Here is a 13,222-nt window from a genome sequence, read left to right on the forward strand (position 1 = left end):
AATGGAGATAGACTGTGTTCTCTTCATTTACAATACAGATTTGTAAGTAATGTACACTAATTTCATAGGTGTTAGAAATGATTAAGCTCCAAGTTAAAGCCTCGGGAACCCTAGCAACGTGCCAGGACATTATTGTCCTAGGTATTATTACAAAAAAATGGCAACTTGTACCCCAAAATGACTAAAGACAGACACAAACTGACAATTGAGTATTATGGAGTATATGAAAAGATTACACACATATTAACAAGTCTGATCAGCTGGGTTTTGATTTGTTAAAGAACTATTTTTTAAAAAGTTATAGTAATAATCTGCATACAGAATAACTTACTATTGCGATGCCATGTAAGCGTTGAGAGAGAGAAGATGGAATAATACAAATAGTTGGTAGTGATTTTTTTTCCAGACTATTCAATTTCTACTCATGTCCAAATTTATCAGATTAGTTAAATCCCAAGTAGACAAAAGCATGGGTTTATTAATATAACTTTAAAACACATGGTTGCATTCAAAATACTTTGTTTTCAGCTCCTTCTTCAGCTGGCATCTGCATGACTCAAAACTGAGAAATCACTTAACAAAATACAGATATCTTCATTTAGATTTACAGCACTTTTCAACACTCAAGGCACAAAGAAGGCCCTTAAAGTAAGTGAAAACTATACCAACATTGCCTTAAAAGCCTTTGTGCTCTCACACAGTTTTATAGAGTCTGAACATAAATAAGAATCAGGGCCTTAGTCTCCAATTAGTGTCTGAATCCAGCCAACAAAGTTTGTAATACATACATTGTCATTCCAAGTAAGCTGAAAAGAAATGGAACTGCTGCAGGTGTAGTTGTTTGTTATTTGACATGAGTTGCAGAATTATTTGATGGATTGTACACCTTGATTCAGCCTACCTAGTACATGACGTTTATCTCTGCAAAACATTTTGAACCCAATCCACCTGGAAGGTTCAGTACCTCCTTCTCAGGAGCAAGTATCAATCCAAAAGTGTCAGACTGGGGTTCTCATCAGTTCAGGTTCCCCTGTAAAGATGGATGAATGAAGCACCTGCAGGCAGAACCTCCAACTATGTTTAAGTATAGCATCCTCTATACTTACACAAGTGGGGAAACACTGTATTTGTAATGTAATAAAGAACAAATTAGTTTTGAAATAGTTAATATTTACCTTTAAATGATGTACCTCTCGGTTGGTATAAACAAAGTTATTACTTATGTATAGCCCTATTAGGGAGTAAGTTTTCTTTAAACAAACCAGAGGTGTAATTCTGTTGCTCAGTGGAAATGTAATGAGCAGAAGATAGAGCAGAAGATAGATTTTCAAACACATGTCTTTTGAGGCTGATAAGATGGTTATTATTTACACTATGTCTTGAAAGTTTGGTTAGCTTTGAAATTCCTTGAAAAATAAACAAGAAGCACTTACTATAAAGTGAGCTGTAATAGAAAAAGGTGGCTGATACCGATGGTAAAACAAGTTACAAGTGACAGAGTTGGTGTTACTGGGTCCAAATGGTAACTAGATCTGGGTTACTGGGTAACTAGATCAATCATTAGTAGATGAATTAGATCACTAAACATAGAAAAATAAGCACATTTAATAAGAAATACTTATTTTGCTGGAACATAACTTGTCTGCCTCACTCCTTTCTTCAGTTCTGCTAAAGATACACTCAGGTTTTTTAATATTTGAAAAAATTACTCTGTTGGCAGTGAGTAAAAACTCATCCTCTAAAATATTTCACTATAAAGAAATATTTCTGTTGTGTCCCAGCTTAACAGTCTGCATTATCACTACCACAGTACATACAGTACCATCTAGTGCTGAAATATAGTTTTAATCTAAAGTGAGTTCTTAGAAGTTAAGACAAGACTCTGTTTCTTCTATTTGTGTGGGATTGTTGTTGCTAAATGACATCCATCTTAAATGCTCTAGTTTTTCTGGCTTGGAAATTTTGGAGAGTGTTGGTCATCCAGATTTAAGACAGTGATCTGTAATAAAACTCAGTATTAGGATTGAAAGAAGCCAACCAGTCAATTAATCCGTAAATTAATTCCACCTACTTATTCTGTGCTCAGTGTCTATGTGTGCATTTCCTACTATCATAAATTTCTTGGATGCAGGATGTGACATTTCCCTTTTATACAACAGAGCTACTAATTTTTAATACATTTCAAAAAAGTTCAGCTTCTCCTCCAACAACAAGAGCTCTAAAACATATGTGTGACAGTTCCCAAATGTCCCTTTGCAGTTGAAGCTATCTGAACATAGAATTTTTCTTGTCTGCATTAGATCTTAGTTTTGTTCAATTTAAATCCTTCTGCAATACATGATTATTTTATTGGCTAGTTTGCTTTACATATCCTCATTCTACAACAGCACTTTAATGGAAACATGATTTCAGCCTAACACCGAGGCTGGATATTTAGTCTAGAAGAGGCTGAGTGCAAAGTCAGAGCAGAGTTTATCCTATAGTTCCTCATGCTTTTTATATATAAACTAAGTACTATTTTCTCTATATCATAGATTAACAAATTCCAAAATTTTCTTGTTTGAAATATTCTTGAATAGAAACAAATAAATGTTGATATCAAACATATTTTACTGCCCAGGTTGTGAAATGACTTTCTTATACAGGATCTGACTTTAGACATCTGGCAGCAAGCTTCATATAAAGACAAGGCTGTCAGTGATGCACTCTATAATCTATTTGTATAACTACTACTCCCCCTTTCTGATAATACCACAGTATGTTAGCCAATCATCGCACAATGGAGAAAAGAAAAGATCACGGAGTCACAATCAAAAAATTCAAATTGTACTGTAGGGGCCCAAAATACAATAATACTGGGTATTGAGATTGTATCAAAGACAAATAATCACTTAAATATTCAGTGCCGTTAGACTGGCTTTGGTGATGACTAAAGAACACATTTTGCTATTTTATTTTCCAAAGTATTTGTCTTACCCTTTATGAACCCCTTCTCTCTGATGTCACAAACTTATATGACATATGCTAAAGCATTAATTTTCCTGGCAATTTTTCTAAACATTAATTCTCTAATGCACACAGAATGAAATGCTATACTTATCAACAAAAATGTGTTTTCCTTTAGCTATTCTATATTCTAATAACAAATTGAACTGACAGAGGAGCTTTTAACCTTTCATACTGGGTAGATTAACATGATTTCAGCTGATGGATCAGAACAGGTTAGGATAACCTTGGATCATCCTCCACTGACTCTTGAAGCTTTTTGTTAGCTCAGTTTCCTAAGGAAACAAGGCTAATATGACTGTGCTATCTGTATATCCATCTGCTAGCCTTACCACTAATTTTTAAACCTATTGGTGAGTTTTGACCCTATCAGACAAGCACTACTCGACTTCCTACAAAACAAGCAGCTGAATTAGAGTTATAAACTGATGATTCCAGTGAAGGAAAGGCTGCCACATTGGCTCAGCTACAATGCCAGACACTAGAGGATCCAGGAGAGACCGGTTCTGAATGATCTAAGAAAATCTGAGAGCTCACACCTGATTAGGCACTGGATAACCAAAAGACAAGGCTCGCTCTTAAGGCAAACCAATTTCCTTCAGTCCTGCTGCTCATCAAGTGCCTGCTTAATTAGTTTATAATTTTAGGTAGTCTTTCAAAGTGAGAGATACCGTTCAAAGGGTTATTCTTAATATTTGCTGGTTTGAAATAAGACTTACTAGCTCTCTTCTTGCAATCTGTTTTTCATATTGATATTTAGTAGTGAAATTTTAATCCTGCCTGATCATGGAATGGATTAGTTAAGAGAGCTCAATATGCACTTGGCAAAGCTCATTTGGCTTTAGACATGAAATATGTCTAAGCCTCTATATTTTAGGGCAGGGTATATTTGAAATTAGAAAACTGTGTTGCTATATGCATTACAGAATTTATGTTATATAGAATTTACGAGGAGAACTAATGTTTCAGCATTATACTTTTGTGACATCAGAAAAAAGTTGGGTTCAAAATTGGCAGAATAAATAAAATAAGCATGGCTACTGAATTTTCTAATGAAAATTTCTCAGGGCCAATCTCTACTCATCAGGGAGAGAATGCAAAGGAGCTGGCTGCAATTTCCTCAATCAGTCTGCTTCTGTCATTATCCTTGCCACCACTGTCCTTTCTCTTTAAAAAATTGGTAAGTATTCTTTTGAAATACATCCAGAGCATTTGGAATTCCTGGAATCCTTAAATGAACCGAATAGATTAAGGACTTTGTCTTGCCTGAGGAGGCAATTCCTTAAAAAACAAGCCAGTGTATCTCATAAGCACGTCCTTTATAGAGCCTTGGTGTTTTAAAAAGGGTACTTTTCATATGCTGAAAGAAGTCATGAGCAAAATGGGTGACACAAAAACTTAAGCTAAAAAATGTAAAGGCTAGTTAGGACAGGTTTAAAGATGCAGAAGTTTAAACACTAACCACTTCATCATTACACGCTTTTTCATTTACAGTTAAAAAATCTCCACCCTTTTACATTTACAGACTAAAGCAAATATTCATGAGCCCTACTGGATCAGAACACAGCCACTACAGCAGAAGTGAATGAAAAATAGGAAAAGTGATAGCAGTAAGAATAAAACAGTTAGAAACACAGATTACTGAAAATGAAAGCTAACAACATCACTGAAAACTCGAAGGCTAATGTAATCAGAGATCATAATCAGGACCTAATGAAACCCAAGCAATTCTTGATCCTATGTAAGGTTTATATATATAATAGTCAATCAGAATACAGGTGAGAAAGGTAGTTTCAATGCGTATTTTTCTTTGCCTTTGGAAAGAAACATGATAAGATGCTCGTAATTTACATGGATAAAGAAATACTTTGTATTTCATTAATAAATTAAAAGAATCTAAAACTGGAACTACTAATGTTAACACTTTTAAAGCAGGCATTTTTCAATCAAGGATGTTAACGAACCAGTTGAAGAAGTTTCTGAGACACTTATCAATTCATTTTATGCAAATGATAGTATGCTTGGGAAGTTTTACAAGGTTATAAACAAACAAATTATAATAGTATTGAGGATAAAAAGGATGACCAGAATAGGTCAGTTAGCTTGATATGACTCTTAGATATCAAAGAAAGGCTGATATCTACACAGTAGATATCAGAAACACAGTAAATAATTGCAACTTAATGTTCTTATTAAATAGATGCCAGTATGGTGCACAGAAAACAAAAATTAATATTAAATTGCTTTTGATGAAAATTTAAAAGTATTGGTAAGATTAATAGCTTCTGTCTGAGAATGTAATAAAAAAATAATGATACCCAAAAGTGAAGGTAACTCTTGTTAAATAGACAAGAACTGGTTAGACGATGGATCTCTAAATCTAATTAAAGAAAGAAAATCTTCACTTCATAGAGTATTTTTATTGATGTTCTGCTCAAAATACTTAATGACATAGTAAAAAGGAGCAGGAGTGCCTTCCTGGTAAATTAAGAGATGACATCAAGATGTTAATAAGGTCAGCTATAAACAACAGTTTTATAATAACTAACATGGTGACCCTATTTAAAAAGCACATTTCTGCATAGAACTAATTGTAAATTCTGTAGCTGAACAGAGAAATTCACACTCACACAATGAAAGACTATCTCAGGAACACTGAAAAGGACTAGAACTAATGATAGAAACCCAGATGAATACGAGCTTGTACTGTTGCCACAAGGACATGCATGTTAGATAACATTTAACCATTGGACTAGCGAGCAGGATTAGGCAAGTGGAATTATTTCTCGCTATGTCATTATCAACCCAGTGCTGGAAGTTTTTGTATAGATTTGCAGGAGGCCATACATGAAAACCATATGGACATAATGAAAAATGTTCAGAAAGGAACTAGAATACTGTCATGAGAAATAAAAAAAACACTTTATAATGAGACACTTAAGAAGCTCAACCTAACTTAGTTTTTTTTAAGATGAGAGAAAGTGGGATGATTTTGACTAAATAAGGAAAAGACTTTTGGTCCTTTAGAAAATCTGGTTGTGCTCATTTAGAACACTAGAAAGAGATAAAATGAGACCCAGTGGATGAAAAACTGACGGTAGCCAAATTTGTTATAGAAATAAGATAGATACGACAGAGACATAGGAGAGACCTGGTAGATTCACTGTTACTTGAAATCTGTAAACAAACTCTAAGACTGGATTTCATACCAGCAAAACAGTATCAGCAACAGAGGTATCTCCATCTGTAGTGACTGGCTGGGTTCTCTGGTAGGATGTGACTCACTTCAATCTACAGTAACCATCTAAACTGTTAGGTGACTCATATCCCCAAACTATTTTTGTTTCTACAACTGTGTATATGTGGAATGTAGGGTGACTAATTCAAATGTGACTATGTACATGGTAGATAAGCAAAATTAGATTAAATTAATCCTAATCTGAATGATTTAACGTAAAATCTGATGTACCTCAAAGGGATGGTATGAATCATAGAATGGTTTGGGTTGGAAGGGACCTTAAGATCATCTTGTTCCAACCCCCTGCCATGGGGAGGGATACCTCCCACTAGACCACTCAAAGACCCATCCACCCTGGCCTTGAATACCTCCAGGAAAGGAGCATCCTCAGCTTCTCCGGGCAACCTGCTCCAGTGTCTCACCACCCTCACGGTAAAGAATGTCTTCCTAATATCTAAACTAAATCTCCCCTCTTTCAGTTTAAAACCATTACCCCTTGTCCTATTGCTACACTCCCTGACAAAGAGTCCCTCCCCATCTCTCCTATAGGCCCTCTTCAGGTACTGGAAGGCTGCTATGAAACTGATGTAGACATCACCATGTAACGCTTTCTTGCCTGCTTTATGCATGAAGTCAATCTAGAAAATCTTTTTGTACCTCTTGGTCTTAAAACTCTATTAATGCTAAAAAGGCAGTTGCACTGCAAAATAAGTAACTTAAACGCCGTCTCCAGGGTATCCTGGACCTCCTGTGAGGCATCTGGAAATGGCCATTCTCAGAACTCGGGGACAAGGTAACTATTAGTTAGACTTGAATACGTTCAGAAATATTTTTTAACCAAATAGCATAAAATCTTTAAATCAAGACAACAAAAGAAAACTATTACAGAGATTAATCTAAATGTTAAACTGAATACATTAAACAGCAACAGCCCTAGCACTAAATACCAGTTATTATGATGCATCTATGAATCCACCTTGTTCTTGCAAATTTGAGACAGAATTTTAGTGCAAGGAAATACACTGAGAAGGGGATTTTTTTCTTCATCAGTCCCAGAATATTGTAACAGAGACACCAGAGGGAAAAAAAAAAAAGAAAACACTGTATTAAATATATAATATAACTAGATGTATACATACTTCAGAGCTTAGCATATAGTAAATGGCATAAAAATTCTGCTATTCTTGGAAGGAGAAGGTGATATATTGGTATACATAATAATTCACAGCTTTAATAAATTTAACAATTTGCAAGACTCCTATTGATCTTCCACATATCAAATTTTTAGAGTTTTCAGTATATAAGAGAATGTAGACCTCATTACAATGCTCTGTATTAACTATAGTCTGTTTTTTTGTGAAGATATTTATCCAGTTTTTTTTCAGAAAGATGTGATCTTACTCAGCACGTGAGCAACGTAGTTTCACTGTGACTGTGCTGTGACCATGATTTATTAGCTAGATGGTAACATACTCCGAGAGGCAATAAGGATTTTCTGCTTTGCTGTGAACTGAACTAACTAGACATTGCGGCTGGATGCCTAAGAAACTCTGGAGAGGCACAGGTTTAGTGATATGTGATACTCAACTGTTACCATGTCGACACACAGAGCTGACAGCAAAGAACACAGCAAAGATAAAATTTTAATCGGATAAAAACCTAAGTAATAACAACAAAGAACCAGAGACTGGAACTGGTACTCCTATTATTTCTTTTTATATCTTAGCATGAATTGAAAAGATTCATTGAAACTTAATTGAGAGGCCAGACAGACAAGGCACCATCTTTTCAGATGCTTCCTCGGTGTCCTAATGGAGTTTTGTTTCCTGTGTTGGTTTGTTGTTCACTTTATTTGAGAGGTATCTATTTAGATAGTACTCTGTTTGACTGACTTTGACTTGTACAAAATATTAAATTTAGTTGTTAAATGATCATAAAAAAGCTTTTTAAAGTGACTTTTAAAGTCTCAAATTTGTAAGGTTTAACTCTGATGATTCTGACTGAACACTTTAAATAATGTTAAAATGTACTGATTCAATGGGAATAAAGAACAGAGAGAAACATTTGTTCCAGAAGTTGGTTGAGCAACAGGAATGAATGAGAGCCAGTAAAAGGGCTAAGTATTGGCTTTCTCGCCAAAGCTCCAGCCAACACAGCTGCGCTGCTGCAAACGTGTACCTGCAATAACAGAGAGAGTAACAGTGTCTGTGCACCGCCCCAAGGCTGAGGCTGGGAACTCTCTGCTCCCACCCCTTATTCACTGCAGCTGAGACAGCAGAATTAAAGCCAGGGCTTGGTTTTTGATATCTGGCACAGGCCACCAGTAAATTTGTTAAGGGAAGCAAAAAAGAAATGAATTATGCCGCAGAGATGCCTTTGAGCAAAAATGCCACAGAGTTTATTCACTTGGTGAGGCTGTGACTACAAAAAGAAGTGAAGGCCCTGTGAGAACAAAGATGCCATAACATGATCATAAGGCTTCTTACATTGCAAAGGCCTTAGAATTCATACGGTGCAGGACCAGATTTGAAGCCTTTATAACTGTAGCCACGGTTAGAATGCTTTCCCAGGAATTTCAAGTGCTGGTACGTACCTTATGTCATGGGTTACGTGTGATGTCAAGATGAGTATGTTGGGAGTGTGTTTATGTAAGATGTTTGTATCTTCCCTAGACCTTTTCAGCTGGTTCCAGCTCTGGTTGAAGAACTGCAGTTTGCTTAAGCCTCTAATGCCTTCAAAAGTGATCACAGTGTCATGGTTTAGGCTGAATTGGCCAATTACAAGTGACAGATGCTCTCCTCCCTCTTCTCGCTCGGAGGAGAAGAGGAGAGATAAAGAGATTTACAAATTTAGAAGGAATAAGCTACTTTAATGAAATACTAACAATAAATAAAAAGTAAACAATGAAAATAGATACAATATATACAAAACCATATCAAGCTTCCAGGATGAGGTCACCAGCAGGCACTGGGGAAGTCCCAGACTGGATTCAGCGATGGATGGGAACTGGATTCCAGTTGTGGCTGCCCCATCCCTGGAAGCATTCAGGACTAGGCTGGATGGGGCTTTGAGCAACCTGGTCCAGTGGGAGGTGTCCCTGCCCACGGCAGGGGGCTTGGAACTCGATGATCTTTAAGGTCCCTTCCACCTCTAACCATTCTATGATTCTACGATTCTCCTATAGTGGGCGGTTCTTCATCCTCATAGCCCCTGTTTTTGCCTTCTGCAACTTGGGCAGTGTGGTTAGAGCCCTTTCCGGTAAAGACTGAGGCAAAAAAGTCCTTCAGTACTTCAGCCTTCTCCAGATCCTGGGTGACCAGGTCTCCTGTTTCCTTCCAGAGAGGGCCCACATCTTCCCTAGTCTTGACTTTGTCTCTGACACCCTTAGAGAAGTTTTTCTTGTTGTCCTTGATGTCCCTGGCCAGATTTAATTCTGTCTGGGCTTTAGCTTGCCTGATCTGTTTCCTGGCCACTTGGACAGTTTCTCTGTATTCCTCCCAGTCTACCTGTCCTTGCTTCCACCCTCTGTAGGCCTCCTTTTTGCTTTTGAGTTTGTCCAGGAGCTCCTTGTTCATCCATGCAGGCCTTCTGGCTTTTTTGCCTGACTTCTTTCTTGGGATGCACTGCTCCTGAGCTTGGAAGAGGCGATCCTTCAATACTAACCAGCTTGCTTGGGCCGTATCATCATGCCCCGCTTCAATTTCTCTCTTCTCTCTTTTATGGCTTTGAAGGTTCACCGTGAATTGGTCTCATTCATCCCTATCAGCATCTCCTCCTTCTCCAACTACTTTTATCTTGGTATCATTATCTCCATCTGCCTTTTTTTCATGTACTCTCCCAAAGGAAGGTGGACTGAGCTACAGCATGTCTGTCTCCCTGTTGGGACGTGATGACTTGGGTAATTCAGAAAGCTACATGGTCTTTTGCTAGAAATGGACATTTACGCATTTCTTCTCCCTTTACATGCCAAACTGCAAATCAGAGAGCTCTCGCTGGTTCTGGATCAGCCGCCAACTCAAAGGTTAGCATGAAGAGTACTAATTTTGGGGGGGAAGGGAGAAATCAATTTTTCATAGAAGCTAATTTGACATACGACAACATGAGAAAAAGCCAGGATAAAACTTCTCCTGAACAAGAGTTAATATCTCCAAGTTATAAAAAGGAAAAAATTCAAACACTAAAATAAAAATTGAATGGCAAGCCTTTTACATAATACCGAAGTGCAGACAAAATCTGAAGTTATAAGAAAACTAAAAAAATCTTTTCCTCATCAAGAATCCTAGAGGTCTTTGAAAACGAGTGATTTAGTTAACTCTGTATATGCAGAAAATCTTGACAACTAATCAGTTCCAAGTAATGTTTTGGCCTTAATTCTTATAAATTGAAGTTTAAAATTGTCCTGTCTGTTGTTCAATAATTCTAAAAGTTAGCCCTACTTATTAGACACATTTGTATACCATACTATTAAAATACATTAGAAAAAATAGAAGAAAAGACACCAGACTCACGTCTATATTCTTGATTTGGTTATTATTCAACCAAAGTACATTCAGCTGTTAGGGCTTCCCTATTTTCAATCCTGGAAATTAAATTGCAATAAAGATAAAGCTTTTGTAAATTTCCACATTTTTGTAGACCATCTATTTTCTGCAATAGAAGAAGAGGTATTACTTTGCAGCACTGGACAACAAAATGTCACTCTCTTTTCTCAAGATGCCATTAACTTGCACAGAAAATTGTTAGATAGTCCCAAATAATTTGAGACCACACCCTCTGTGCAGAATTACGCTGATTTAGAAAGCTATTCAATTAAGTCAATGATGAAAAAAAGTAGCAGCTACATTGGCTCATGATAAATGATTGTATGTTTTTAAATACAATGCTATTTTCATTAAAATGTCTTCAGTCTAACCAATTTCCTGGAAAAGGTTTCTATGTAATTATTCTAGTTTTAAAAAATATATTTCTAATGAGAGAGAAAAATACCTAACAATAGGTTCTAAACTACAAGAAACTGTAATGTGTACCAGACATAATCTGATCTATATCTAAAATGGGATTTTTGGATACTTTAGTAAAGAAGCGCCATATCCTGACTCCTTCGAATAGTGCCTTCCTTGAACAGGCGAAGGAAGTGTTTGTGAAATAATACAATAATCATTGTAAGGGACTGAAAATTGGTTAAAGTTGGCTAGAAAAAAACCTCATAGCTAACTTACCAATAAACTGCATTCAGCAATCCACAGCTCTTTGAGCAACAGGTATCATAGGTATGAAATATTTTGAATACTCTGTCCAATGACAGTAGTTATATTTGGGAAAGATTTCATGCCTACAGTTTTGGGATAACCTGAGAAAAACACCTCCAGTGTTGTTGGTTTTAGTCCCCCTTGATCAATGTTCTCCTAAAACAATCCATTACATGTGTACTGGAAATGAAAAGCAACTATTACTCTCTTTCTGTCCATGCTGTAGAAAAAATACATTTTACAGTAGGATGTCTTACTGCCATTACAGTAAACTAGAGGTAGCTGATTAACAACAGTTGTGTCTTTTAAAACTTCCTCTGCAGTAAAATGTATTTGTGATTTTGGTCATGTTCAGTATACAGAGCCCAAGTGGCTTTCTTCTACTCCCAAATCACATCTGCAAAGTATAACATGAGTGCTTCATATCCCACCTCAGAACGCATCTTCAATTGAAAACAAAATAATTTAAAATTATGCTAATTTTAATGAAAATTAAAGCCTGGAAATCCATAATTTTATCTATAAGCTAGTATAGGTATGCATATACATACACACACATACATATACATACAGACACGTATGAGGACAGACGCTGTGCTTTGTCAGTCTTGTAGTGTTCCACTTCTGGAGTGGAGTATCAAGTAAAAATTGTAACAAAATCTTTTCATCAGGAAAAATTAAAAAGTTTACATGGAATTTCACTAAGGGTGAGATTCAGTTTCAGATGAAGATGTAAAGCACCAGGTACCCACACATGTGCCTCTTGCCTAAGCTCTCATGTTAGTCAAGAGATTAACCAATAAAGCCAAAGGATCCTGGAAAGCCATTCAGATGACCAGACAGGAGGTGTTTACGTTACACTAAATTGGCTTTTTCTATAGGATCCCTTGACTATATTGACTAAAAATGGAATTGAGAATATCCATTGCTATTTCAGAGACCTTAAAAGTATCCTTCAGCAGCTGTTCCAGTAGGGTACAGTTTTCTGTATCTCCTCATAGATATGTGTGGTGTCTTTGTCACGGAGACTTATAAGAAATTAAATGTGGCAGGTGATAAACTCAAAATAAACTTTATTCCATCCAAAACTGTTTAAGACTCCGACATACATTAATAATCTACAAGTTCAAGATGTAAACTGGAATCAATACTACACAGCCAACTTAAGAATTTTTAAGCTTTAGAAACCAGGATCCAAAATGTGCAATCACTCACCTAGTACGGCGAGGGCTCTCAGCCTGCAGGAGTTCTCATGGGTAGTGACCCAAACCTTGAGGAGAACGCTCAACTGCAAACTCACTACTCTGAGAAGGACCGACTCAATTTGCCCTCCGGATGTGCTCCATTTATACTCCAGTTGAATCTGGTCTATGGTCATGTATGGTTATGTTAGTCCTCACTGGCTGAGGGCCTTAACTTCCTTGTCTTTAGTGCCAGGTGGATTGGGCAGACTGCAACTTCTAGATTTTCAAGAAGTTTTTGGTCCTGCCCGGCTGCCACAATCTTAGATATCTTGAGGCAAGTAAAATGGCACCAGATGGTTATATATCTATGCAACCGAATCCTATAATTTATTTCCACTGACTGTAATGAGAGTCATGAGATTTCCAAGAAGTTTGGAAAGATCTAAATTCCCAATAGACTGAGTTCCAGGACCTGTATTTCTAATGGAATCACAATGGCGACTACAATAGAAGAAAGCTGAAATTGCCTGGAATACTTTATTACT

At 36.6% G+C, this 13,222-nt stretch overlaps 1 protein-coding gene across 1 annotated transcript; it reads right to left on the reverse strand.

Moving 5' to 3' along the window:
* Window positions 1-330: 330 nt before the first annotated feature.
* LRRC9 (leucine rich repeat containing 9) lies at window positions 331-12,871 on the reverse strand. Its single transcript, XM_074148796.1, is given in 7 exon segments — window positions 331-454; window positions 1,177-1,281; window positions 1,283-1,406; window positions 1,823-1,969; window positions 1,972-1,999; window positions 7,185-7,345; window positions 12,709-12,871. Coding segments are annotated over 7 exon segments (852 nt in total).
* Between the last annotated feature and the right edge of the window lie 351 nt (window positions 12,872-13,222).

The sequence above is a fragment of the Numenius arquata genome, chromosome 6, assembly GCF_964106895.1.
Source record: "Numenius arquata chromosome 6, bNumArq3.hap1.1, whole genome shotgun sequence".
Classification (NCBI taxonomy): Eukaryota; Metazoa; Chordata; class Aves; order Charadriiformes; family Scolopacidae; genus Numenius; species Numenius arquata.